We start from the raw sequence: 27956 nt of genomic DNA, 5'->3' as shown, positions 1-27956 counted from the left end.
CTGTTCAGTGTAAACCCGGTAACGTCCACAAACTGAGTCAGATCAGGTTTTTCTAGAGTCCAGATATCAAGCGGGGTGGGGTGGGAGGGGAGGTGTTATTTACTCTTAGCCTTATTGCTTGAATGCCAACATTTCTTACCCATTCGTGCCAATACAAAAAGCTACAAAACACACCTGCTACACTGAAATTGGCCAACAGAGTCTTTCGTGATTGGCAGCATTTGTTGTCTCACGGGATACTTTGATTGGGTAGTTTCGTTGGGGTGGGGCGCAGCCTTTTCCTGGCCTCCACGGAGGTTCCTTCATTGGATTGACCAGCTGTCAGGTTGAACGCAAACCTGCCTCCTTTTGGTGATGTTTGTCTGGATCGCAACACAATAGCCGGGAGGGCCTCCCCTCGTAAGCTCCGATTGGTTAGACTCAACCTTGGGGGGTTCTGATTGGCCCACTGAAGAAACACCAAGGTAGGTTGCCTAGTGATCCTGTGGAAGCTGATGTGTTATTCCCTCTCTGCATCGAAGGATCAGGAAGTTTGTGCTCTCTGCGTAGCTGAGAAGTTTTTCACCTACTAGTACCGGGCTGGGGTAAGGGAAACAGGTGCCCTTCAAAAATAGAGTGCGAACTGCAGCCTGCGTCCTACTGCAGCCCCGGAACAACGTCAGGTAAGGAACAGAAAATAACACTTCTTAACGTCCAACAGAACTGCTCAATGTTTTACTTTAGTGGTTTTTACTTATCTATTGTTGGTCTTCATGTCTTCAGATAAGGTGTTTTAACTAATAAGTGTCCTCAAAGAAAATTGCCTCCATTCCCCTCGAGGGTGTAAAGTTTCTTGGATTGGGTTTGGAAATAACCCCGACTCAATGCCAAGTAGAATTAGTACCCTAAGGCATTGTAACGTGTTCTGCTCTTTCTTCGCTTTTCTTACTTCCCACAAAAAAATTATATTTGAAATATATCCTTGTATGAATTATTTGTAAGACACTTGGTGTGTATTTCTATTTTTAATGTTCACATGCTTTCCTGAATATCCATTTTAATGAGTATATATTTATTGAGCAATTACAATGTTAAAGACACTGTGCTAGTTGCTATGGAGAACATAAAAACTCAAGATGACAGTATTCCAGTCCTCAAAAAGTTTAACGTACAGCCATAACAAAATAGGGACTATAGTGAATATTTAAAGGGAGTAAGTATAAATAAAATTCTGTTAAAGTATAGCTGAAAGAAACCAATTCTAATCATGGGACATATGCATAATGTAGAGATAGGAATTCACCTTAAGGCTTCACAGTCTTTGGTAGGCCTTCAACGACTGGGCAACATTTAGGGAGGAAAGTGAAAGGGAGAGAACCCCAGAATAACAAAGATCAGAGGCAGAAAGAAAACAAGACATGTTTGATAAAATTGTTGCACGTTTTTAATACCAGCACTCGGGAAGCAGAGGCAGGAGGATCTCTATAAGTTCAAGGCCAGCCTGGTCTACCGATCAAGTTCCAGGACAGGCTCCAAAACAATACAGAGAAACCCCGTCTCAAAAGCAAAAAAAAAAAAAAAAAAAAAAAAAAAAAAAAAAAAAAAAAAAAATTGTTGCAAGGTAGAACTAGACGAAGCCATAGCACCTTTTATATACTACTCTTTTGATCTCAAGAATATATAATTGCTGATACTAAGTGCTTGTTTTTAAAGATAGAAATTGGCATTTACATTTGTGTAAAATGTGCTAACTTTAAGCTTTATCACAGGTGATTTAGAGTGTAATGCTGAATAAAAAAGGGTGTATGCTCTGATTTTTTCCCCCATTGCTGGGAATGGCACTTAGGCCCTTGTACATACTAACACAAACTGTAACACTGAGTCACATTCCAACCCCGTTTTCTTTTGAGAATTTAATAATCTTTTAACAGTCTTGTTGGGGTTTTTGTTGTTGTTGTTGTTGTTACAGCTTTTTGTGTATTCACAAGATAGCCAGCTAGAACAAGAATGCTAAGTTACTATACTTGATATTCACTTAAGTGTTATACTCTGGTGCTTTCCAAAATGAATGCATGAAATGAGTTGTTATGATAGAAAAAGAGAAAACACTGGGCTGAAAAATACTGGCTCAGTGTTAAGAGCACTTGTTCTTACAAAGGACCCAGGTTTGATTCCCAGCATCCCACCATGGAGGTTTACCACTTCCTCACACACCAGGCATGCATGCAGTACACAGACATGCATGCACGCAAAAAACTCATATATACAAAATAAAATACATCTTTTAAAAAAGAAGGAAAATGTTAAAACATGGGCATGGAGAGATGGCTAAGTGAGTAAAGGCAATTGCTACACAAGCCAAGCAACCTGAGTTCAATCCCCAGAACTCACATAAAGGTAGGATAGAGGGCCCCAAAAAGTTGTTCTCTGCTGGACAGTGGTGGCGCACGCCTTTAGTCCCAGCACTCGGGAGGCAGATGCAGGCAGATCTCTGTGAATTGGAGACCAGCCTGGTCTACAAGAGCTAGTTCCAGGACAGCCTCCAAAGCCACAGGGAAACCCTGTCTCAAAAAAACAAAAAATACAAAACAAAACAAAAAGCTGTCCTCTGACCTTCACATGTGCACACGTCATAAGAACCCACAAATATTATACAAACACAATAATTTAAAATATTAAAATGTGTTCTTGTCATGTATAATTTTTGTTTCATAATGTGCTATTAACTATAGAAATTATAAATTGTCTGTACTCGGGCACATGCTCGTGAAGTTTTGCTATTCCATCTTACTTAACTTGGGGACCCATTTTAAGAAAGAGAAGTAACAGTGGTAGAAATTCACTCCTGGGTTGTAGGTGAAATAAGCACACTAAAAAGATGATCATTTCTAATGAACTTTTAAATTACTGATCACTTTTCATTGCTTTCTGTAATTTAAGCTGTTATGCTTTGAAAAAGAGAGCATGTTATCCAGTGTTTCTATTTACTACTTTCTGTATTTGTGCTTATACATTTTCCTGTGTATAGAGTGTCTGTGTGTGTGTGTGTGTGTGTGTGTGTGTGTGTGTGTGTGTGTGTGTGTGTGTATAGGTCTTCTGTGGACTTATATTTACTTACTAAAACACACACATATTTTTCACATCTCTCCATAAACAGGTGAGAATGACCACATTAACTCACCGTACCCGTCGAACTGAAGTCAGTAAGAGCTCTGAAAAGAAAGTAGAAAGTGAGGAAGACACTAATCAAGAAAGGAGTCCAGATAATGAAGACCCTGGAGACTCTAAGGATATCCGACTCACTCTTATGGAAGAAGTATTGCTCCTGGGACTAAAAGATAAAGAGGTAATGATATTATGTTTGCTAAGTTTAGCTTGAAGACACAAATCTTAGAATGTTTTAGGAAGTAAACTACAGCCACATTGGAGTTGGAGGAACATGGGAAAGAGAATATCTGCAAGGTAAAATCCAGAAATATAAGTTTTTGATTTTTGTTTTGTTTTTTGAGACAGGGTTTCTCTGTGGCTTTGGAGGCTGTCCTAGAACTAGCTCTTTAGACCAGGCTGGTCTTGAACTCGCAGAGATCCGCCTGCCTCTGCCTCCCGAGTGCTGGGACAAAAGGCGTGAGCCACCTCCGCCCGGCTGAAATATAAGTATTTTAAGTATAATTTAATTGCAAAATTATGGAGGACAAAGATGGATTAGCATAGTGTTAGTACTTGTAGCTTCCCAGCTCAGTTTGATGGTGGAGTAATGATCTCTTACTAAAGTAAGAAAGAGGCCCATTCAGTCAAGTCTTCTTGAGCCTGGAAGAAAAAGTCTTTTGTTGTTGTTTTGTTTTGTTTTCTGAGACAGGGTTTCTCTGTGTAACTTTAGCTGTCCTGGAACTCTCTCGTAGGCCAAGTTGGCCTCCAACTAGAGATCCACCTGGCACTGTTCCCCAAGTGCTGGGATTAAAGGTGTACATTACTATTCTGTCTAGAAATCTTAAGAGACAAGAACAACAGCAGGTATGGTGGCACACACTTATGAGCCAACTATTCAGGATATAGGGGCAGGAGCATCTCCGTGAGTTCAAGGCTAACTTGATCTACCTAATGAGTTATAGGCTAATCAGGGCTATATAGCAAGACCCTATCTCAAAATTAAATAAGCAAATGCTAACAAATAACAAGGAATCTGTATATGGCTATCTGTTTACTAAAACAAATAATGACTGAGTTTCTTACAGTAGAAATAATATTTTTCAGCCCAGGATTTATGATATACATCTATAATTCCAGCACTAGGGAGTTGGGGCAGGAGGATCAGGAGTTCAAGGTTATCTTACACATATACTGAGTTCAAGACTAACCTGAAGTACTTGACAGTTTGAAACCCTGTCTCAAAAAAAAATCATAGGGGATCCAGGTGTGGTGGCGCATATCTTTAATCCCAGTACTCTGGAGGCAAAGGCAGGATGATGATCTTTGTGAGTTCGAGGCCATCCTGGTCTACAGAGTGAGTTCCAGGACAGGCTCCAAAGCAATACAGAGAAACCCTGTCTTGAAAAACCAAACCAAAGCAAAACAAACAAAAAAGTTTATTATCCCAACGCTTGGAAGGCTAAGCGTAGTTAGAAAGTTCAAGGCTACCCTATACTACATAGTGAAGCCAAGGCTGCCTGGATACTTCAAGACCCTGTCTCAAAAGCAAAACAATAATTTTTCTTTTCCTTTCTTTTTTGTTTTTTGTTTTTTTGTTTTGTTTTTGGAGACAGGGTTTCTCTGTGTAGCTTTGAAGTCTGTCCTGGAACTCTCCTGGCTTCATTTCTTTATTTCTGAATTTCTCCTTACTCAGAAAATTTAGGCCAGGTTATGTTATGGTTCTGGCATTCAGGAATCTTAAGGCAGTATAGTCAAGGATTCAGTGTCAGCGTGGGCTACATAGCAAGTTTGGGGACAGCCTGGATTACATGGTGATCCTGGTGAACAATTTTTTTTTTTTTTAAGTTTTTATTTGAATCTCATGTAACTTTGGCTGTCTAAAAAGACTCAACATGCACAAACTGGCCTTGATGATCCTCCTGTCTTCACCTCCAGAGTTCTGGGTTAAGGCATGTGCCACTGTGCCTGGTTTATGAATGCTGGTGATTGAACCCAGGGCTTCATACATGCTAGACCAGTACCTTATCAAATGAGTGACATTTTCCAGTCCAACAATTTTCTTTCATTGTTTTCTATTAGAAGCAGGGTTTTGCTATTTATTCTTAACTGTCCTGGAACTCACTAGCTAGACCAGACCCTCAAATCCACAGCAATCCTATTTCTATCTAGAGAGAACACTTACTTTATAGTAGAATTGGTCTTGAGATAGTTTCCTGAGTGCTGGGATTAAAGACGTGTGCCACCACCACCTGGCTAAGAGCTCTGATACCTATAAGAGTCCTGGCACTTGAGAGGCAGAGGCAGGCAGATCTCTGTGAGTTCAAGGCCAGCCTGACCTACAGATCTAGTTCCAAGACAGCCAAGGCTACTCAGAGGAACCCTGTCTTTAAACAAAGAAAAGAAAAAAAACATGTAAGAACTGAGCCTATTAATTTTTAACTTGGTGATAATTTATTTATTTATTTATTTGGTTTCTCAAAGCAGGGTTTCTCTGTGGCTTTGGAGGCTGTCCTGGAACTCGCTCTTGTAGACCAGGCTGGATAATTTTTTTTTTTTAATTTTCACAATTGTTTGTTTGAGTTGTGTGTATATTGTGTGTGTGTGGATATGTAAGCATGCCACAGTGTACATGTGGAGGTCAGAGAATAATTTTTGAAAGTTGGTTCTCTTATTCTCTGATAATAATTGTAGGTCTACAAAAGCTAGTTCTAGGATAGCCTCCAAAGCCACAGAGAAACCCTGTCTCCAAAAACTAAAAACAAAAAAAAAAAATTGTTTTTTAAATTTATCTAGAATGTGTGTGGTTGTCTCCTCCCACTATGTGGGTCCCATCGATGAAATCTAAGTTGTGAGGCTTCATGGCGAGCACCCTTACCTGCTGAGCCATCTCACCACCCCTTTTGGTGACAGTGTTTTAAATTTACCTTTTCAGAGTTAGGTGTAGTTGCTCACACCTATAATTTCAGCACTTGGAAGGCTAAGACAGGAAGATTATCCTAAATTCTTGGCCAGCCTAGGCTACATAGCAAGACCTTGTGTCAGTTAACCAAAGCATGGGCTAGGAATGCAGCTCAGTTAATAAAGTGCCTCCTTAGTATGCAGGAAGCCCTTGGTTTGACCCTAAGCACAGATATCCCAAAGCCCTCTAGAAGGGGAGTAAGGAAGATCAGAAATTTAGGGTTATCCTGGTCTCCAGAGTGAGTCTGAGATCAGCATAGGCTACATGAGAACATGTCTCAAAAAAATTTTTTTTAATGAAAATTTTTAAAAATTTGAAGGTCTAATTTAGGTCACTACTTGCGTTTTCCTTCTAGTTTCTTGATGATGCATAATGAACACTGAGTCTTTCAGCCATTAGCTCATTGTGAATAGTGCAAGTATATTCCTTTGCATTTGTGTGTGCACTTTATATGGGCTATTAAAAAAGAAGAACTTTGTCTTGTTCGTTATTATATCCAGCTTTACGCCCAAAGAAATGAGCCAGAGATCAAAGTCCTGTTTTGACAGCAGGAAAATAAAACTTTAGCTGCTTCCTTAGAACCTCTCCTGGTTCCTCCTAATTCTAAAATGCCCATTGTTCTAAAATATATGATACCAAAATTAAGATAAAGCCACCTACTACTTAAAATTGAGCCTTTGGCTATAACCACTGAGCCTATAAATTTACTGTGAGCCTTTTGTCTCCTTCATAGTTTGACTAGATTGAGCATTTTTTAAAACTTTGTACCTTTCCTTGCTTGATCTTGCAAGGCAGAGAAAATGTTCCCTTTATGGGAGTCAAAGCAAGATTAACTATCTGGTAGTTTATTGGTGGAGCTTACATTTAAATTTACCTTAAGGTTAACAGTGGAGCTTGAAAACAAATATCACACAAACACATCAAAGATTTATTTGTTTATTTATTTATTTATTTTGGTTTTTTGAGACAGGGTTTCTCTGTAGGTTTGGAGACTGTCCTGGAACTCTCTTTAAAGACCAGGCTGGCCTTGAACTCACAGAGATCCACCTTCCTCTGCCTCTGCCTCCCAAGTACTGGGATTAAAGGAGTGTGCCACCAATGCCCAGCTTGAAAGATTTATTTTTATGTGTATGAGTGTTTGTCTGCATTTATGTGTACTACATGTGTGCAGTACCTGCAGAGGCCAGAAGAAGGCACTGGATCCCCTGGAACTGGAGTTACAGATGATTAGCTGCCATATGGGTGCTGGAAGTCACAGAGATCAGCCTGCCTCTGCCTCCTGAGGGCTGGGATTAAAGATGAACACCACCACCACCTGGTGGTTTGGGGTTTTTTAAATGGTCTCACTGGTCTTGGAAATCACCATGTAGCCCAGGATGGCCTCCATTGTTTGGGGTAGTTGTTTTTGACACAGGGTGTCTTTTATTGTGGACTGGTGTTGATCTCTAGCCATGGATGACTGTGAGCTCCTGATGATTCTGCCTCCACTTCTCCATTGCTGCTGGGGTGACAGATGAGCACCACCACCATCCTCAGCTGGATGCCTGGTTTTAAATGATGCTTTACATTTTCTTTTCTTTCCTACCTCATTTCTATTTGCCACCCTCAGCTGCCAACTCTAAGATATTTAACATTTGTGGTTGTTTTAAGGTGTGTCTTCCAGGATGTTTGACTAAGGAAGGAAGGGCACTTTGAATACTTGACTAATTGGAATTCCATATAAAAGTGACTCTTTGTATATAATGAACGCTTATTGCTCAGGCTCTTTGACAGTAGCAAAATTATAATAAATATGTATAATCTTTAACTAAAATGTTTCTCTTAGGGGTTTATTTAGAAATATACTGGCAAAATGATATTAACTTTCTTTTCATCTTTTTTTTTTTTTAAGACAGTTTTTCATTTATACCAGGCTGGCCACAAAATCATAATGTAGATGACCTTAACTTTCTAGTCATTCTGCTTCTATTATCCCAGTGCTAGAATTACAGCAAGAACCACTATACCCAGTTTGTTTTTTGTTTTTTATGCTGGGACTCGAACTCATGCTAGACAAGCACACTACCAAGTAAGCTACATGCCTTGCCCTCCTTTTTCTTTTTTTGTTATAAATAAGCATATGTTAAGTTAGAAAAACTGGGGGCTGGAGAGATGTCTTAGTGGTTAAGAGCACTGACTACTCTTCCAGAGGACCAAGGTTCAATTCCCAGTTCCCACATGACAGCCCACAACTGTCTGTATCTCTAGTTCCAGGGAACCCAACACCAATACATATAAAATAAAGGTAAATTTTAAATAAATAGATAAATTAGAAAAATTACCTACTAACCTATTTATAGTAATCATCTGAAAGAAATTCTGTTTTGTTTTGTTTTGTTTTTTTCAATACAGGATTTTTTTAGTGTAGTCCTGACTGTCTGGTTGTCTAGTTGGCCTGGAACTCACTTTGTAGAGCAAACTGGCCTCTAACTTAAAGATCTGTCTATCTCTACCTCCCAAGTACTAGGACTAAAGTTGTGGGCCACCATACCTGGTTTAGGCTTTTACTTTTAAAATTATAGGTTTTCATGTGGGCTTTTTCTTTTTCTTTCTTTCTTTTTTGTGGTTTTCTTTTCTTTCTTTCTTTTCTTTCTTTCTTTTTTTTTTTTTTTTTTGTGTGTGTGTGTGTGTAGTTTTTCAAGACAAGGTTTCTCTGTAGCTTTAGAGCCTGTCCTGGAACTCCTTCTAGAGATCAGGCTGGCCTTGAACTCAAATAGATCCACCTGCCTCTGCTTCCTGAGTGCTGGGATTAAAAGCTTGCACCACCACACCCCTGCCAGGCCTGAGACTTTTTTTTTTTTTGGAGTGGGGGGTACCTTTTCTTTTTAAAAATTACCTACTTTTATAATCAATACAAAACAAAACTACTATTCAAAATTCTCATTTGGCCAGATATTGTGTTACGTGGCTTTAATTACAATACTCAGGAGGTAGAGGTAGCAGGATAGCTTTCCATTGCAACATGGTCTGCACAATAAATTCAAGGCTAGCCTGGGCTACAAAGTAAGACCCTGTCTCAACCCTTCACCCAAAACGAGTTTTAAAAGTAAACTGTCAGTGGGTGGTGGTGGCATAAGCCTTTAATCCCAGAACTTGTGAGGCAGACACAGGCTGATCTATGTGAGTCCAAGGCCAGCCTGGTCTACAGAGCAGTGCCAGGATAAGCTCCAAAGCTACACAGAGAAACCCTGTGTCAAAAAAACAAAAACAATAAAAAACAAAACAAACAAAAAGCTGTTATCCTGCCAGGTGTCCAGAGACAATCCCCCAACTGGTACTGAGGTAGTGTGCAATTCTGTCTCTTTTCTCTCAAGCCCAAAAATGTTTTCTTTTTTCTTCCTCATATGTGTAGCTTCTGGCAATATATTTTAGTGATTCAAAGGTGACCTTTGTGTGTGGTAGCTCTCCCTGCTTGGGCATACCAAGGTATTGGCCCTTTAACACAGTCTTTAGTACAAGTAGTTTGAGATTTCACCAAACTATTTATATGAAGAGAAAAGAACCTTGGCAATGTAAGGAGTGATATTTTCCTTCCCCCCAGGCTACTCTACATCTGATTATGACACAAATGTACTCTTTCAAGATTCTACCCTAGTAAATGATATGATGGTCTGTGTTGTCATCTGTGGTCTTCATAGATGGGACATATGCCTACCCCTTTACTTTTCTTCAGTCATTATCTTTTTAAATTGATGTTATAGTTCCACAGGTGCTTTTAATTTTTAAGCTAAGTATGTTTTTACACTTTTTTCTATTGCATATTAGTAAGTTTAATGACTCATTTGGAGAGTTTTTTACATGTCTTGAGATGCTGTGATGGGAAAGAGTAATATTTAAAGGATTCCTATGAACCTAGAGTATAACTCAGTTGGTAAGAGTCCTTGCTGAGTATTCACAAAGCCGTGAGTCCAGTCACCAGTAAATAGTGGTGCACATTTATAATCCAATATTCCAGAGGTGTAGGAGTAAGTAGTAGGTTCTGTTCAGAGTTACCCTTAACTATAGTGAGTTCAAGGCTAACCTGGACTTTATGAGACCCTGTCTCAAAATAAAAAATAAAAAATAAAATCTACATTGGTCACTATAGTGTCTATATTTACAGTGCTTCTTTTATATAATTCTGTTGGCAATATGAATTGTCCTTGAAACAGACGCTACATATAGCAAGGAAGAAATGGAAAAGAAAACTTCCCTCCAGTTAATTCTAACCATGATGTTTGCACACCTGTTGGGGTTATATATGCTGTGCCTGATTCAACTGTCTGTTCTGAAGTAAATTATAATTTAACAATCTAATTGGACAACTAAATTGCATAAAAATCAAGTATTTAGCTAAAAAACTACTCTATACTGTCCTTAAAGAGGAATCAACTGTGTCTGTCCCTGGAGTGGGCATGGCTTGAGCAGGAGAGGAAAGTATAACCCTGCCTTGGATCAAAGATCTCAGGCCCTCCGGAAATTTAGAAATGTCTCATGAATGTTTATGACCCTAGCTGAGGTTTTTGAAAGCTAACATATTTGGTTACATGCTTTTTCCTACTTCAGATTTTTGAGACAGAATCTCATATAGCCTGGTCCGGCCTTTAATTCCTGTTGTTTCCACTTTCCAATGCCCAACAAACATTTCTTGAATTCATAAATTATGATTGAAAGTTTGCTTTCATCCCCACCACTACAGGAAAAATAATTTTATTGAGTAGATAATATATGTCTGTCATATAGGGTATCATTCTCTTTTTTTTTTTTTTTTTTTTTTTTTTTGAGTTAGGGCTGGCTTTATACTTAGAGATCCTTAAGTGCTAGGATTAAAGGCATACATCACCATGCCCAGCAAAGATATTCTATTCTTAAGATGTAGTGAGAACGAACAAGCTAGTCATGATATAACAGAGGTTAGAAAAGGAGTGTGTATATAGGCACACTCTGGAAAGGAACATAACCCAGATGATGGAGTGGAAAGAGAAACAGTGTTAGAAAATGTTATACAGATGTGAGCCCTGCACTCAATCCTGAAGTGCAAAGAGAAGTTGGAGAAAGAACAGTATTGGCTCCGAGTGTACAAAGGCATTTAGAGCACTTAACAAGAAGGGGTAGGGGCTGGGATATGATACAGTTCAGTTTCCAGTCCCCAGGCACATAGACAACAAGCATAGTGATGTGTGCTTGTAATTCCAGTACTCTGGGTAGAAACAGGAGGATCAGAAGTTCAAGGTTATCCTTAGCTACATATTGAATCCCAGGATAACATAGGCCACCTGAGATCTTGTCTAAAGAAGAAAGAAAGGAAGGAAGGTAGGAGAGGGAGGGAAGAAGGAAGGAAGGAATCAAGGAAGGAAGAAATCCAGAGCACTCAATAAAAAGTGGGGTGGGCCTGGGTAGGTAGCTTAAGTGCTAGAGTGCTTGCATAGGTTTGATTCCCAGCACTACATATACCAGCTATGGTGCTGAATGCCTGTAATCCCAGCACTTTCAAGGCAGGAGAATTGCCTCAAGGCTAATCTGAGCTACCTAGTGAGTTCAAGGCTAGCCTGGTCTGTATAGCGCAACCCTTTCAGGGGAAAAAAAAAGTCAATTGATAAATAAAAATAAAATCATTTAAAAATTTATAACAGGGCTGGAGAGATGGCTCAGAGGTTAAGAGCACTGACTGCTCTTCCAGAGGTCCTGAGTTCAGTTCCCAGCAACCGCATGGTGGCTCACAACCATCCATTATGAGATCTGGTGCCCTCTTCTGATGTGCAGATATACATGAAAGCAGAACGTTGTGTACATAATAAATAAATAAAATCTATAAAAAAATTTATAACAAAAACATGGGGTTAGAAAGATGGCTCAGCAATTAAGAGCACTGACTACTCTTCCAGAGGTCCTGGGTTCAATTCCCAGAACCCACATGGTGGCTCACAACCATCCAGTTCTACCCTCTTTTCTGGCCTCTGTGGGCATCAGGCATGTCTGTGGTATCCAGACATGCATGTAGGCAAACCACATACATACATACATACATACATACATACATACATACATACATACATACATACAGAAACACTTAAAATAATTGGTGATAGCTAAAATATAATGATCCAGAAGAGAGAGACCCGAGAGCAGCTGGTCTCTTTCTATAGCTCTGTTGGTAGGAATTAAGCCCTGACTAGATCCTCAGGACGGCATAAACTGCATAAAGCTAGGATGGTGGCACATACCTCTGAACCTGGGAGCAGGAAGAAACTTTTTTTTTTTTTGAGACAGGATTTCTCTGTGTAGATGAGATTAAAGGTGTGTGCTATCATGCCCAGCATAGGAAGAAACTTTTTTTTTTTTTAATTTTTTTAGGAAGAAACTTTTTTCTTTTCTTTTTTGTTTTTTATTAATTTTTACAAAATTATAATTTTATATATCAATCCCTTCTCCTCTTCTCCCAACCCCCCCCACCCCTCACCTCCTCCTTCCTCCTCCACTCCCCATGGAGGATAGGGCCCTCCACAGGGGTTCCCCAAAGGAAGAAAACTTTGTTTTTTTTTTTTTGGTTTTTCTAGACAGGGTTTCTCTGTGTAGCTTTGGAGCCTATCCTGGCACTTGCTCTGCAGACCAGGCTGGCCTCGAACTCACAGAGATCCACCTGCCTCTGCCTCCCGAGTGCTGGGAATAAAGGCGTGCGCCACCAACGCCCGCTAGGAAGAAACTTTTAAGCTACATAGTTCGAGGCCAACCTAGGCTGCATTAGTCCCTATTTTAAATATAACTAAGTATGGTTCAGTCATTAAGAGCACTTGTTGCTTTTTCAGAGGACTCAGTACCTACCTCCCAATCATCCATAACTCCAGTTTCAGGAGGTCTGACTCCCTCTTCTAACTTCTGAAAGCACCAGGGATGCACATAGTACACATACATACAAATAAGCAAAACACCAAGAGACATAAATAAATCTTTGGGTTTTTTTGGGGGGGTTGTTTGTTTGCTTGTTTATATTTATTTTTGTTTTATGTGCATTTGGTGTTTTGCCCGCATATATGTCTGTTGTGAGAATGTCAGATCTCTTGAAACTGGAGTTTCAGACAGTTGTGAGCTGCCATGTGGGTGCTGGAAATCAAACCTGGGTCCTCTGGGAGAGCTACCAGTGCTCTAACTGCTGAGCCATCTTCCCGGTTTCTTTTTTGTTTTGTTTTTTGATTGGTTTTGGGGGGCTACTCTACATAGCCCTGGCTGTCCTGCAACTCACTTCTGTAGACCAGGCAGTCCTTGAATTCAGAGATTCACCTGCCTATGCCTCCTGAGTGCTGGGATTAAAGGAATGCACTACCACTCCCTGGCTTTTCACATAAATAAATCTTTTTTGTTTGTTTGTTTTTTGAGACAGGGTTTCTCTGTGTAACAGCCCTAGCTGTCCTGGAACTAGCTCTGTAAACCAGGCTGGCCTTGAACTCACAGAGATCCTTCTACCTCTGCCTCCCTAGTCCTGGGACTAAAGGTGGGCACTACCACCACCCAACATACATTAAAGTAAATAAGTAGAGGCTAGAGAAGAGACTAGCAAGAAACTCCTTGGTTTGAATGTTATGATAAGCCATTTAGACTCAATCCTGAAAGCTAAGTAGAGCAATTGAAACATATTTAGACATGGGGACATGCTAGTCTCATATCTGCTATATCGATGAGAAATGGCCTTGAATACCTGATTTTCCTGCTTTCAATTCCTAAATTCTGGGATCACAGTTATAGGACACCATGCCCAGCTTTAAAAGTTTTAAAATAAGGACCAGCAAAGTAGCTTAATAGATTAAGCACTTGCTATCAAGCCTGATGGTCTGAGTTTGATCCCAGGTTCCCATAGAGAGGACAGGTGATTCTGAGAGTTATCCTCTTCTTAGGCATTATTGTATGTGTATGTATGCATATGTCCACGCACACAAATATAGTCAAAATTTTTTACATTTATTTTAGCATAAGAGGTACAGCAGTCAAAAAACAACCTTTGGGAGTTGGTTCCTCTTCTACCACATGGGTCGTGGGGCTGGAGTTGAAATCATCTGGCTAGGCAGCAAGCACTCCAACCTGCTATAAGCCTCTTGCCAGAACACTGAGCAGTTTACAATAGTTAGGTCTTCCGATACTGGCCATAACTGCTCCATTAAATCCATCATGATTATTTGCCTTTTGTTTGGAAATTCAAAGCCTGACCCTATCCATCTTGAATCTCAGGATTTTTCTTTAAAACTTTGCGTTAAATAATCCCAGGAGATGGAAACAAGATTAGGAGTTCAAAGCCAGCCTCTGTTACATAAAAGCAATCTCAATAAACAGCAGCAACAACAAAAACAAAGCCCTTGAGCTTTATCTCCTGAATATATCTGAGATATCTGATATTTATAGCTAAGAACAGAAGTTGGATGATTTTCTTCTCCCAGAAAATTCTCAGTGCAAATTAAACCTATCCTTCAGTCCCCCAGCTCAGGCCCTGTAGAGGTATGTCTGTGCGCTTAACACTGACTTAAAATTGTAGGACTGTTATACAAACTAAACTTATCAGCTGTTTGAGCCTATCTCTTCATCTCTTTCAGTTCAGCTTTTATTTAAGTTTCCATCTAGATTCTTGGCTCCTTTAGGTCGTGGCTGTCTTACCTCTTGGTGTATCCCCGTGTCTCCTGGGAAAGATGAACGTGTATTTTTGTAGTCCAGGCCCTGTGCTCAGCCCTTCCTCATATAGTGCATTATATTGAGACATCATAACAAATTACAAAAATAGATATTAGTGTCCCCATTTTACCAATAAAGACATTGGACTTAGGAAAGGTTAAGTAACAAGCCCAAGGTCCTTAACTAATCAGTGGGTTTGTCCTGTGCCTTTTGTGCATCAGAATAGTTTGTTCAGGTGGAGATGTGGCTTAGCATGTACACAGCCCTGAGTTCAGTCACAGTACACACACATAAAAAGAGACACAGAAAGTTTGTAAAACATACATACCTAGATGTTATGGGATATTTGCATACTGTGTGAAAATGTATTTTCTGTGATTGGTGTAACAAAAAGTTAATAGGTAGGCAGGAGGTATAGGCAAGATTTCCAGGGAGAGAAAAGAAGAGAAGGAGAATCTAGGTGCACAGGATGCCAGGAGACGTGGAGAGGAAACAGGAGGTGCACGATGAAAGAGAGGTAACGCCACATGATAGAATGCAGATTAATATAAATGGGTTAATGACTTGTTATACCTAGATCTCTAGGAAGAGCAACAACAACCAAGCAATAGATATAGCTTATACTTTCATTTATACCTTTTCCATACACTGCTCTGCAATTCAGAGCATCTTACAAACCTTTCCAAAGGAAAGCTCCTGCCATGGAGATGGCTGAGTGTGGAAAGGCAACTTAGTACCAAGCCACATGATCCTCAGGACTCAAGTCGTGGAAGGAGAGAACCAGCTCCTGAAGGTTTCTTGCATGACCCTACCTCACACCATAAACAGATAAATAAATGTAAGAAAAGTATTTGTTTCAAACCAGAACTCAATTGAAATCAAAATCTGACATGCCAATTTTCAAGTAATAGCAAAGTAATAGGGCCATGGTAGCGCACACCTTTAATCCCAGCACTTGGGAAGCAGAGGCAGGCAGATCTCTGTGAGGCCAGCCTGGTCTACATAGCGAGTTCTAGGACACAATCCAAAGCTACACAGAGAAACCCTGTTTCAAAAAAAAAATAAAAAAAATAAAAAAAAACTCAAAAGTTCAACAGAAAATAGTATTTTGGTTATTTAGATTAAGGCAATTATTACTGGTTAAATTGTTCAACATGGTGGAAGGAAAGAACTGACTCCTAAATTGTTCTCTGACCTCTGTAGGCTCACCATGGCACTAATGTAGAATAAACTGTGTGTGTAAAATAAAAATTAGATTTCAGTGACTAATGAAACATTCTAGTGGTCAAGGGATGGGGCTCAGTAGTAGAGCACTTATTAGTATGTATAAGTCCCTATGTTCTGTCCTAAACACTGCTGAAACAACACAACATGCCCTCATCTTATTCTGTACCTTGCTTTGAGTTCATGCAGTGTGATGTGAAAGTAATCACAAAAATATTACATCTTATTCTTAAGGTACTGACTGGAAGTCAGTATTACTTTAAGAACATCCTTTGTTTTCTTTTCCCTTTCCTAGGGCTACACATCTTTCTGGAATGATTGTATATCCTCTGGGCTTCGAGGAGGCATCCTGATAGAGCTGGCCATGCGGGGTCGAATCTATCTGGAACCTCCCACCATGCGTAAGAAGCGACTCCTAGACAGAAAGGTACAATATCCTCTGAATGATGGAGAGTCAAATACCAACAGTACATTTCAGAAGAATAAGAATATTTGAGGACTGAAGAGATGGTTCAGCAGTTAAAAGTTCTTGTTCTTGCAGAGGACCTGGATTTGGTTCCCAAACCCACATGATGGCCAACAACTGTCTCTAACTCCAGTTCCAGGAATCTTAGTTTCTTATGGCCTCCACAGGCTTTGGTCACCTGTGGTGTACTGCTGTGGGATAATCCTTCTGTGTGCCGTGAATGTTTTACTCTCATTGGTTAATAATAAAGCTGATTTGGCCTATAGCAAGACAGAATGAGGCTAGGCAGGAAAGCCAAACTGAAAATACAGAGAAGGATGGAGTTGGGAGATTGGAGCTAGCCTCCAAGGAACAAGATGAGCTAGAGGACAAGTAAAGCCATGAGCCATGCGGCAAAATGTAGATGAATAGAAATGGGTTAATTTAAGTTGTAAGAGCTAGTTAGTAATAAGCCTGAGCTATAAGCCAAACATTTTGTAATTAATATAAACTATTGTGTGATTATTTGAAACCATGTTGTTGGAACAAAAGAAAAACTCTGCCTCCAAATACAGTGCACAGAGTACATACATACAGGCAAAACACTCATATACATAAAAAAAAGAAAATTTGAATAATATACACTGGCTCAGTTGTCCTATTGTCTAGTTGGTTTAGTTATATGGAAAAGAATCAGATATCCTTAAAGAGTCATAGAAGCATGGTTTTGTATTTTTTCCAACACAAAGTCACATTTAGGATGCTATTGATTATCTTTCCCTCTCTGTGTATGAAATAAAATATAATGTAGACTAAGGAAATCATGAGTCAGGCCTGTCTTAATCATCCCAAGATATTCTCTGATAATCATTCAGATCTATTACATTTACTGAAAATCCCCTTCCCCAGGCAGTGGTGGCTCAGGCTTTTAATCCCAGCACTGGGGAGGCAGAGGCAAACAGATCTCTGAGTTTGAGGCCATCCCGGTCTACAGAGTGAGTTCCAGGACAGCCAGGGCTACACAGAGAAACCCTATCTCAAAAACACAAAAAGAAAGGGAGGAAGGAAGGGAGGAAGGAAGGAAGGAAGGAAGGAAGGAAGGAAGGAAGGAAAAGAAAATCCCCTGCAACAGATGAGCTGTCTCTTAGATAAACATTTCTTAATCATTTCTTTTCCACTCACAATACCTGCCCCCAAGTACTCTATTATATTCTTAGATAGAACCATCTTTTAATACATATAGTATTTGGCACTTTTGTTTGTGACAGGATCTCACTGTGTAGCTGTCCTGAAAGTCACTTTGTAGGCCAGGCTGGCCCTGAACTCTCACAGATCTGCCTGCTCCTGCCTCCTGAGTGCTGTGATCAAAGGCATGTGTCACTACACCCTTTGACACTTTTTGCCACTCCCCTACTTGACATTCTTGGCCTTTTTCAGATTATATTTTTTCTCTGACTGTATCCTGTTTCCTTTAATTCCCTATTCCCTTATAGCTAAGTCTCAGTTTGTATTCTGTTAGGTGATTTTTCTAGCCTTTTGGAAATGCCACTCACCTTTTCAGCTGTATTACCTCCAGGAAATTCACTTCCAAATTTGTAGACATTTCTTTAGCTTTAGCTTCCAGGAACATGTTAACTATTGACTAGACATTTCAACTTGGCTATCCCAACACAGTCAAAAGCCAGGCTTGACAGGTTCCCCCAAATTAACTTCTGATTCTCCTGCCTTTATTTGTGGTTTTACCAGGTGGTTTTCCAAACTTAGAAAGATACTATGAAATCTTTTGTCCATAATATATATATATTTGCTACTAGGTTCCACTTGAAATGTAATTTTGCCTACTGTGAAGTCATACTACATATTAAACTTTTCCATGACATGGGCCATATATTCTGCTTCCTCACACTCCTAACCAGCATATTGTACACTAAAGGATTTGCATTTGAGTAAAGCAGTGTCTTCTGTTTCTTTCTTTAAGGTCCTGCTAAAGTCAGACAGCCCAACAGGTGATGTTTTGCTGGATGAAACTCTCAAACACATCAAAGCAACTGAGCCAACAGAAACTGTCCAGACATGGATAGAGCTACTCACTGGTGAGATGACTGAAAATAACACCCAGATTCCACCCTTGGTTATCTTAGACTGCTTGTAAGGTTAGAGGAAAAGTAGAGAAGTGTAGCATGCTAGGTAAGGTTAAACAGCACCTAAAGCTTTCCAAACGAGTCAGCTTATAATCTGCAATCCTACTCTGAAAGGTTTTTTATTTTCTGACAGGATCTCATTTAGCCCAGGCTTGCTTTCAACTTGCTGTGCAGCGAAGGATGACCCTGAATTCCTGATCTTCCACCCACTGGGACAAGCATGTGCCATCACATTCAGCCGATAAGAGCTCTTGACAGTTTTACTTTGTTGGGCTTTTTGAGACAGGTCTCACTATATAAACTGAGGTGGCTTGGAACTCTCAACCCTTGTGCCTCAGACTCCCTACTACTGAAATTACAGGTAGATAGCATCCAGCTTAACAGTGTTCTTCAATGGGACTTGATTTTGTTGTTTTTGTTTGTTTGAAACAGGGCCTCAGCATGAGAACTTGTAGGCCCCAAACTAATAGAGATCCTCCTGCTTCTGCCTCCCAAGTGCTAGGACTAAACCTTTAGTGTGCACCACTTTATCCAGGCAAGGAGCTTTTTTTTTTTTTTTTTTTTTTTGAGACAGCATCTCATATTCCAGATTGGCCTCAAACTTGCTATGTAGCCAAGGATGACCTTGAAGTTCTAATCCTATTGCCTTCACCTCCCAAGTGCAGGGATTATAGGCATAAACCATCACCCTAGTCATGTGGTGCTAGAGATCAAAGCCAGTACTTCAAGGATGAAAGGGAAGCACTGGACCAGCTGAGCTTCATTCCCCAGACCTCCTCAAGAAACTGTGTGTGTGTATCCTTTAGGTGATTGACCAGTATTCGCTCAAATTGTTAGACTTTTTGATTAGTGTTTCTACCTGCCAAACTATTTCACCAGCCCTTTTTTAAAAGAAACATTTATTAAAGCTTATTATTCTTGAAAAAAAAAAACTTTATTAGCCAGGAATGGTGGTATACATCTGTAATCATCCTAGCACCTGTGAGGCTGAGGCAGAATTACTGATAGTTCAAGGTCAGTCTGGGCTACATTTGGAAACACTATCTTAAAAACACACACAAAAAAAGGGACTAAATCCCCAACACCCTCCCCCAAAAAGTATGTACATAAAAGACTAAGGTAAAAACTGGAGTCCTGAGAGATGGCTCAATGGTTAGAATGAGTACTACTCTCAAAGAGGATGCAAGTTCAGTTCCTGAACCCATGTCTAACGCTTACAACCCCTGTAACTCTAGCTCCAAAGAATCTGATGCCTTCTCTGGCCCCTTTGGGAATGTACATGATCACAAGAGTGTGTGTGTGTTCTTGTATTCTCGTGCACACACACTAATTTTTTTTTATTTAAAGTTAAGCCAGCTATAATAGCAAATGCTGGTAATCCTACCATTTGAGAGACTAAAGAAGAGAGGTTCAAGATGAGCCTTGTATTCATAGTAAAACCCTATCTCAAAATAGTAATAATATTTATTGAGATGGCAACCAGGACATTGACATAGATAAAATCTTTCTATCTTGAATCTCCCAGAATTAGCTGTTTTTACAACTAATATTTTATGAATTTATGTATCACATTTGTTTGGCCATTTAGCTGATGGATATTTTAGTTACTCTACTTTTTTGGCTATTGGGACCAAGGCTACTGTAAACATCTGTGAACAATTTAAAAATTTTTTCAGCTGGGCATGGTGGTGCATGCCTTTAATCCCAACACTCAGGAGGCAGAGGCAGATGGATCTCTGTGAGTTTGAGGCCAGCTTGGTCAAAGTGAGTTCCAGGACAGCACACAGAGAAATCCTGTCTCAAAAAAATATTTTTTTCTTGCTATGTTTTTAATGCATGTACATGCCCCTCCCCCACCCCACCACCATAGTGTATATGTGAGGGTTAGGGGACCACTCTGAGGAGTTGGTTCTCCTGTTTTTGAACTGAGGTAGTCAGGTTTGGTTGGAAAGTGCCTTTGCCTATGGCCCCATTTGTGGACCACCTTCTGTGAGTTCAAGGCCAGCCTGATCTATAGAGATAGTTCCAGGACAGCCAGGGCTACACAAAGAAATGCTGTCTCTAAAAATAAAAAAAAAAAAAGAAAAGAAGGCTCTTGTTGGACAGTTTTGTCAGTCTGTGCTTTGAGCTAATCATTTTACTTCTGTGGACTCCATTTCTTCTTACTTTAAGTTGCTGTTGATCTCAATGCAGCTCTGTTGTGAAAGTCATTTTCTCAGGCCACCTTCCAAGACTGCCTCTTAGTACCTAGCGTTAGATTACATATTTTTCCTTTCTCTCTACATGTATCCTATGTGGAGTTCATTGAGCTCAAAATGTGTAGGCAGATGTTTTTCATGAAATATAGGATTGCCTTTTTTTTTCTCTCCCTTTCTTTCCCGTCATCTCTTTCTGTACTTTTTACACATGTGTCTGTCCTCAGGGTACCTCACATTTCTTGGAGGCTCTCTTTAGACTACATAATCTCATTTTGTATTGTTAAACAGATTTCACATAGCCTTGGATGGCCTCAGACTAGCTCAAACTGCATAATCCCTACTGTCTCAAAGATTCACAGTGCCTAGCTCAAACTGCATAATCCCTACTGTCTCAAAGATTGCTGATTCTTTCCCTAGCTCAAGTTTGTGACTGGTTAAGTACATTTTTGTTTTGTTTGTTTTTCAAGACAGGGTTTCTCTGTGTAGCTTTGGGGCCTATCGTGGTACTCGCTCTGGAGACCAGGCTGGCTCGAACACCTGCCTCTGCCTCCCGAGCGCTGGGATTAAAGGCGTGCGCCACCAACGCCCGGCTGTTAAGTAAATTTTTTATTTTGCTTTTTTTTTTCTCTCAAACTCCACAATTTCTGTATAGTTATATAGTTTCTGATCACTGTTGAAATTTTTTTCTAATTTTTATTTTAATTAAGAGTCTGTGTCTATATGTGGAAACATTCATATGACTGCCGATGCCTGCAAAGGCCATAAGAGAGTATAAGACTCCTCCACCCCATAGTAGCTGTCATTATAGGCAGTCATGTTTGACATAGGTGCTGGATCCTCTGTAAGAGCTATGTGTATTCCTAACCACTAAATAAAGCATGTCTCCAGTGTTCTCTCTGTCTCTCATATTTAGTCTTAACTTTAAGTCTTAAGAATTAGAATAAGCCACTTCTTAGTCAAAGGTTTTGCCAAATACATGGCAAGAAGTAATTTAAGAGAAGAGAATTAGGCCAGGCATTGGTGGCACACGTCTTTAGTTCCAGCACTCAGGAGGCAGAGGCAGGCAGATCTCTGTGAGTTGGAGGCCAGCCTGGTCAGCAGAGGGAGTTCCAAGACAACCTCCAAAGCCATGCAAAGAAACCCTGTCTCGGGGGGGAAAAAAAAAATGAATGAAGAGAATTAAATTTGGTGCAAGTTTTGAGAGTATGCTACTGTCTGTCCTAGGAGGGGAGACATAGCATTGGAAGTGGGAGGCAGGAAGCAGAGGGATGAATGTTGGTGCTCAAAAGGCTTTCCTTCGTCTCCTTCTACTTAGTCTAGGTACACATCCAATGTCTAGATTGGGTCTCTCCTTCTCAGCTAAACCTTACAGACATACCAGAGGTGTGCCTTCTAGGCAATTCCTTTTTATTATTACTAAATTTTTATTTATATAGTTGGTGTGTGGGGTGTGCACAGGTCAGAGGCAACTTATAGGAGTCAGTTTTCTTCCACCATTCAGGTCAGAGTCCATAGATTGTCAATCTTGGCAGCAAGCACCTTGACCTACTGAGCCATCTCAAAGGTGTGTATGCACATGCTAACATGCCACTGTACCCATGAGGAGGTGAGAGGACAGCTTTCAGGAGTTGATTCTCTCCTTCCACCCAAGGAGGGATCAGCCTCAGGTCACTAGCAAGCACTTTTTACCTGCTGTACCTTCTGGCCAGCCCTCTCCTGGGATTCTAAGTCAAGTCAGCAATGAAGAGTAACTGTTGCATCCCTTTTAGACAGTTACATGTTGTTGTTGTTTTTTTTCTTTTAATGTGTATGAGTGTTTGCCTATTTGTATATTACTGTATTACATGTGTTCAGAGCCTGTGGAAGTGAAAAAAGGGTATCAGATTCCCTAGAACTGAAGTTTCAGACAGTTGTGAACTGCCATTGTGGGTGATGGGAGCCAAACCCAAGTCCTCTGGAAGAGCAGCAAGTCTTCTCTATTTTTTTGATGTTTCATTGTTATTTAATTGTTGTTTACTGATACAAGGTCTCATATTGCCTAGGCAATATGTATAGCTGAAGATGACCCTGAAGTCTTCATGTTCCTGCTCTGCCTCCCGAGTGCTGGGATTTCTGGCATAGGGCCACATTTCTGTCCCATTTAAATGTTATTGTTCTTTCTTTGGTGCTGGGGATTCATTTTAAGGCCTCACACATGCTAAGCTTCTGAGCTGGACTCCAACCCCACTAATTAGATTTTTTTTTACCTTTTTACTGTTGAATATGTGTGATACATGATTTTAACAAAGGTATCACAATTCAGAAAGTTTACCTTTTTACCTACCTATATAAGAATATGGGTTAGTAGCTTGGGAATTCCTTTTCTGTTTTCTTTTCTGTTTTCTTCTGGGGAAGTCTTGATTATGAACACAGCTTGCCCCTTCTGGTGCAGAACTTCTCCTCAATGTTAGAATGGGACAATTAGGTTCCCAGTGTTGCTAGCCTACCACACTGGGAATCCAGCTTCTGTCCTTTAAGCAACGGAGGCAAACATCAGTCTTCTCAGCTTTACCAGGTCAAACAGAGCTTCTGCAATATAGAAAACCAGCATTCCAGGAGAACCAGGAAGAGTCTACCAGAGATGCATGATTAGATTTTAAACCTAGCTTCTTAGAGTTATAGCAACCTATTATCTAGGCATGGGAATGCACACCTGTACTCCTAACACTTGAGAAGCTGAGTCAGGAGAATCACTAGTTTGAGGTCAGCTTGAGCTACATAAGGAAATCAAAGCTACCAGGTATATGCTGAGATGCTGTCTCTGGGAGTATATTGGTTACTGTTATGTGTTCTGTCAGAGGTTTTGCTTAAACCCCTGGGGTCAGTGACATCATCTAATCAAGTCCCAAATTCTGTTCCAATTGCTCCTGAGTGTGTGCATCTAGTACAAGCACACACCCTTGCACCCACCAGGGCTGACCATGATGCCAGCAGGGTTTTCCTGCATTTTCCTCTGGTTACTGTTAAATTCTAGGAGGTTTTGCCAGTTGATATTTGCTCTCAGTATCCTGGCAGTTGTTTTGCACCAAGATGCCCATGGTTTTCAGTAATACCTTTAGATTTAGGATTTTCTATACTTGATCAAATGGACTTCTCAGGTACAGCTGTGGAACCCTTCCTTCAGGCTTTTAGTCCACTTCTCCTAGTGTGATACCCTCTTACTGTGTTTGTAGTGGAGGAGTGGCAGCCTCTCATCCTCTTGGCTCTCCTTTTCTAGTCTAAGACCTCTATTCTTCAAAGAAGTTAGAATGGGACAATTTGAGCCCCAGTATTGCCAGCCCACCACGCCTGGATAGGCCTTCCACCTGATAAGTAGAAGAAGGGGACTTTAGTCCCCTTATGTGTTATTTTTATAACATATAAATTATATGTTATTTTTAAATATGGAATGCTTCATGAATTTGCATGTCACTCTTGCTCAGAGGCCATGCTAATCTTCTCTGTATCATTCCAATTTTAGTATGTGTGCTGCTGAAGCAAGCACAGTCTTTTCAGTTTTACCAACCCAACTAGAACACATTTGATATGGAAGAGAAGTCATCCCAGAAAGACTGGAGTCTTGAAGAGAATGGCAAAAAAATAAAAGAATAAGGGCTGGAGAGAGCCCAATCGGTAAATAGCTTGTATTGCAAGTATAAGGACATGAGTTTGGTCCTCAGAACCAGGGGGTGGGGGGAGGGAGGGAGAGAGGAGAATAATCTAGGCCAAATGTCTGCATTTATGATCCAAGTGAGGAGGCTAGCTTGATGGCCCACCAGCCAGTCTACTGAAACAAGCTGTAGGTACATGAGAGACCCTGTCTAAAAAAGGGGGGAAGGTAGGGCTGAATGACACCTGAGGCTATTCTCTGATCCATGTTCTCTCTCTGTGTCTCTCTCTCTGTCTCTCTCTCTCTCTCTCTCTCTCTCTCTCTCTCTCTCTCTCTCTCTCTCTCTCACACACACACACACACACACACACACACACAAATCCAATAATGATGAACATCATAACAGAGAAACCAAATATGAACTGAAATAAGGGGCCAGAAAGATAGCTCAATTGTTAGGAGTGCTTTTCTGCTTGTCCAGAAGACCTCACCCTACATCTGTGTCTGGTGACTCACAACAACCTGTAATTCCAGCTTCAGGATATTCAACACCCTCTTTTGGCTTCTGTGAACACCTGCAAACATACATAAATACAAATAATTTAAAAAAAAAGTTTTGTTTTTGGACACAGGGTTTCTCTGTGAAACAGTCCTGACTGTCCCAGAACTCACTCCACCTCAGACATCTGCAAAGAAAAACTGCCTCCCAAGTGCTGGGATTAAAGGAGTGCACCAACACCACCCAACAACAAAAAAATTTTTAATGACAAATATAAAAAATCTGGAAGACTGTTTTATCAAGCGAAAGTACTTGCTGCCAAGCTTCACAACCTGAGTTTGATCCCTAGAAGCTACAAGGTGGGAGGAGAGAAACTAGTACCATAGCACACATGCTTTCATGCATGCTAAATCATAAATAAGTATAAAAAAATTTACTCCTTGAGCACTAGCATGGAAACCCATGGTGATATGTGTGCACATGTCAGTACACGTGTGTGTGTGCATGCAGATATGTGTGTCTGTGCATATGTATATGTGTATGTGTGTGTGTGCCTGTGTGCATTCATGTATGTGTGAGAACAATTTTTGAGGGTTGTTTAATGTAAAATATAGTTGGAGTCAAAACCAACACATAAAGCACAAAGAATGGTTTAAAAAAGAATTGACCTTGTTCCCCTATGGATGGAGATCATGCTTTTAAACAAGGTTCAAATAAAAAACTGACTATTTGTTTTCCTCTGTTTACCAAAGGTGAGACATGGAACCCCTTCAAATTACAATACCAGCTGAGAAATGTGCGAGAGCGAATTGCCAAGAATCTAGTAGAGAAGGGTATTCTAACCACAGAAAAGCAGAATTTCCTGCTATTCGATATGACCACTCATCCAGTGACCAATACAACAGAGAAACAGCGACTAGTGAAAAAGCTTCAAGACAGTGTGCTAGAACGGTGGGTAAATGACCCTCAGCGCATGGACAGGCGAACACTGGCACTCCTGGTGCTGGCCCACTCCTCCGATGTGCTAGAGAATGTCTTCTCCTGTCTGACAGATGACAAGTATGATGTGGCAATGAATCGAACCAAGGACCTAGTAGAACTGGACCCTGAAGTAGAAGGGACAAAGCACAATGCCACAGAGATGATCTGGGCTGTGCTGGCAGCCTTCAACAAATCCTAAAGCTAGCAGGCGGGTTCCTCCTTTCCCCTGCAGGCTGGTGACTGTCAGAGACCCCATCACTGAGTTTTGTCTAATGAGATATTGTCATCATTTTTTCCTCTTTTTTGAATCAGACTCATAACTTGGGAAGGACAACCTCAGGGCCTCTTCATGGGCCATGACCATTCTAAGCAGACTATTTCTCCTCATACTTCCATTCCATACCCGAATGAAAAGGGGTTAGCCCATGCACATTCAATAAGCATCTCCTGTTTCTGGGTTTAGTTTCAGTGTGCTCTTGGATCAATAGGAGTATCTATGAGGAGGTTAGAGTTTTATAGCAACAAAATGTGAAGATGAAGAGCAAACAGTATATTCATTTATTTTTCTCCCTGATTCTCTCTGACTCTGCTAAACAATGTTGCTTAACGACACATCACTGTCTCTTTGAATGAAGGGCAGTAGAAAAAGGCTAATCTTTGGAGTAAATGGTCCCTGAGATTGTATGTCCTGCCTGTGATTTTTTTTTTATCCTTATCTAATGAAAACACTCCAAGTTTGATGACCTGAATCCCATAGTTGTAGAAGCAGAAATATATTCCACACTCCATTTTAGCACTATCCTGCTTTCACAATCATTAAGACAAAGTTTGAATTTAAAGAGCAATGTGCCTCAATCACCTCCTTTATACAGCAGCATTAGAACTTGTAAAGGGAAGCAACAAAATTCACATCTTTGAAGCCAGATGTTGGGGGACATACCTGTCATCCTAGCACTTGGGAGATCGTGGCAGAAGGATCTGGAGCTGAAGGTCAATCCAGCTAGATTAGTAAGTTCAAGGCTAGCCAGGGCTGTATGAGACTATCTCTCACTCAAAAATTAAAGAATTTTCAGCCTTTATCATGTGACTGTCTTGTTTGCTCCAGACTACTTCAAACGTCTCTACTCTGATTAAATTAAGGGAATTGTAGCCAAACTCCCTATCTTCATAATCTCCATTTTTATTTCATATATAAATTGATAAATTCTCACTATTTAAGGGCTTTGACAATAATTCTGTTTATATTTAGTCTACAGATACCCTCCAAATTGTGTCTTCTTTCAACACAACCATCATTCTGGCCAAATCTCTTTAAATGTTTTTGCTTTAGTAGTGAGGGTGAAGAGAGACTTTGATAGAAGAGATCCTATTTAGATGGGTTTTAGAGTGTCAATGGCAGCTGATACAAGCCTATGTTTAGGGGCTCTGAAGAGGCCAGCACTGCTTGTGCTGATTCTAAGTACCTTGTTGACTACTGGGGAGAAACAAGCTGCCAGACAGCCAATAGAGATGACTTGAACTCATACCAAATCCTGCTCATCAAAAGTAAATTGCTCTAACTTTATCCACTCCCCTGAACCTACCTAGATCCATGGACACTCTCCAATTCATCATTATTGTTTTCATTTCATATGTCTCTTAGATAAGTTGTAATTTGAGAAGCAAGTAGAGCCTTAGCCTGGCTCTCTAGAAGTACAAAAGCCAGCCCATGTGCTATCTAGCGGCTTAGCTTGTCTTCCCATTGGAAAAATTCGGCATGAATTGAAACCAGGTTTTCCTGTGGAAAGCTTCGCTCGATTAGGGGAATAGAAGTTGAGTTCTTTCTTGCAACTCTCAGTGTTTATTTTTATATGTCCATAAAATGAGGATGTCTTCACTTCAAATCTGTGTAATGTTCACTGCCAAACACTCATTTAGTGTATAATTGCTGTCACATTTCTGTACAATAAAGATCAGTAGTTGTGCCTCTGGTCTCTCTGTACATTGTTTATAACTTGATTAATTGTGATATGTATTGACAGGGCACAGCAGTGCTGACCTGGGCTCCAGCTAACATCCCAGTAGGGTCTCCATCTCAATCAA

At 40.3% G+C, this 27956-nt stretch overlaps 1 protein-coding gene and 1 non-coding gene across 3 annotated transcripts; one reads left to right on the top strand and one right to left on the bottom strand.

Annotated features, from left to right (window-relative positions):
- Nucleotides 1-460: 460 nt before the first annotated feature.
- Golph3l (golgi phosphoprotein 3 like) lies at nucleotides 461-27845 on the top strand. Of its 2 annotated transcripts, XM_027393635.2 has the most exons (5): nucleotides 462-662; nucleotides 3137-3325; nucleotides 16278-16409; nucleotides 18406-18520; nucleotides 25646-27845. In XM_027393635.2, the coding sequence occupies exons 2-5, from the start codon at nucleotides 3143-3145 to the stop codon at nucleotides 26071-26073; spliced, it is 858 nt and encodes a 285-aa protein (XP_027249436.1). In that variant the 5' UTR covers nucleotides 462-662; nucleotides 3137-3142; the 3' UTR covers nucleotides 26074-27845. The 2 variants fall into 2 exon arrangements, with proteins under 2 accessions (XP_027249437.1, XP_027249436.1); XM_027393636.2 differs by lacking the exon at nucleotides 16278-16409 and having other exon boundaries at nucleotides 461-662.
- On the bottom strand, nucleotides 24183-24289 carry LOC113833221. Its single transcript, XR_003480790.1, has one exon. It is a non-coding gene; the product is annotated as a U6 spliceosomal RNA (small nuclear RNA).
- Nucleotides 27846-27956: the final 111 nt, after the last annotated feature.

The sequence above is a fragment of the Cricetulus griseus genome (genome assembly GCF_003668045.3).
Source record: "Cricetulus griseus strain 17A/GY chromosome 1 unlocalized genomic scaffold, alternate assembly CriGri-PICRH-1.0 chr1_0, whole genome shotgun sequence".
In the NCBI taxonomy this organism is placed as follows: Eukaryota; Metazoa; Chordata; class Mammalia; order Rodentia; family Cricetidae; genus Cricetulus; species Cricetulus griseus.
The sequence above is the reverse complement of the archived record's forward strand: the minus strand, read 5'-3'. Positions and strand labels throughout refer to the sequence as shown.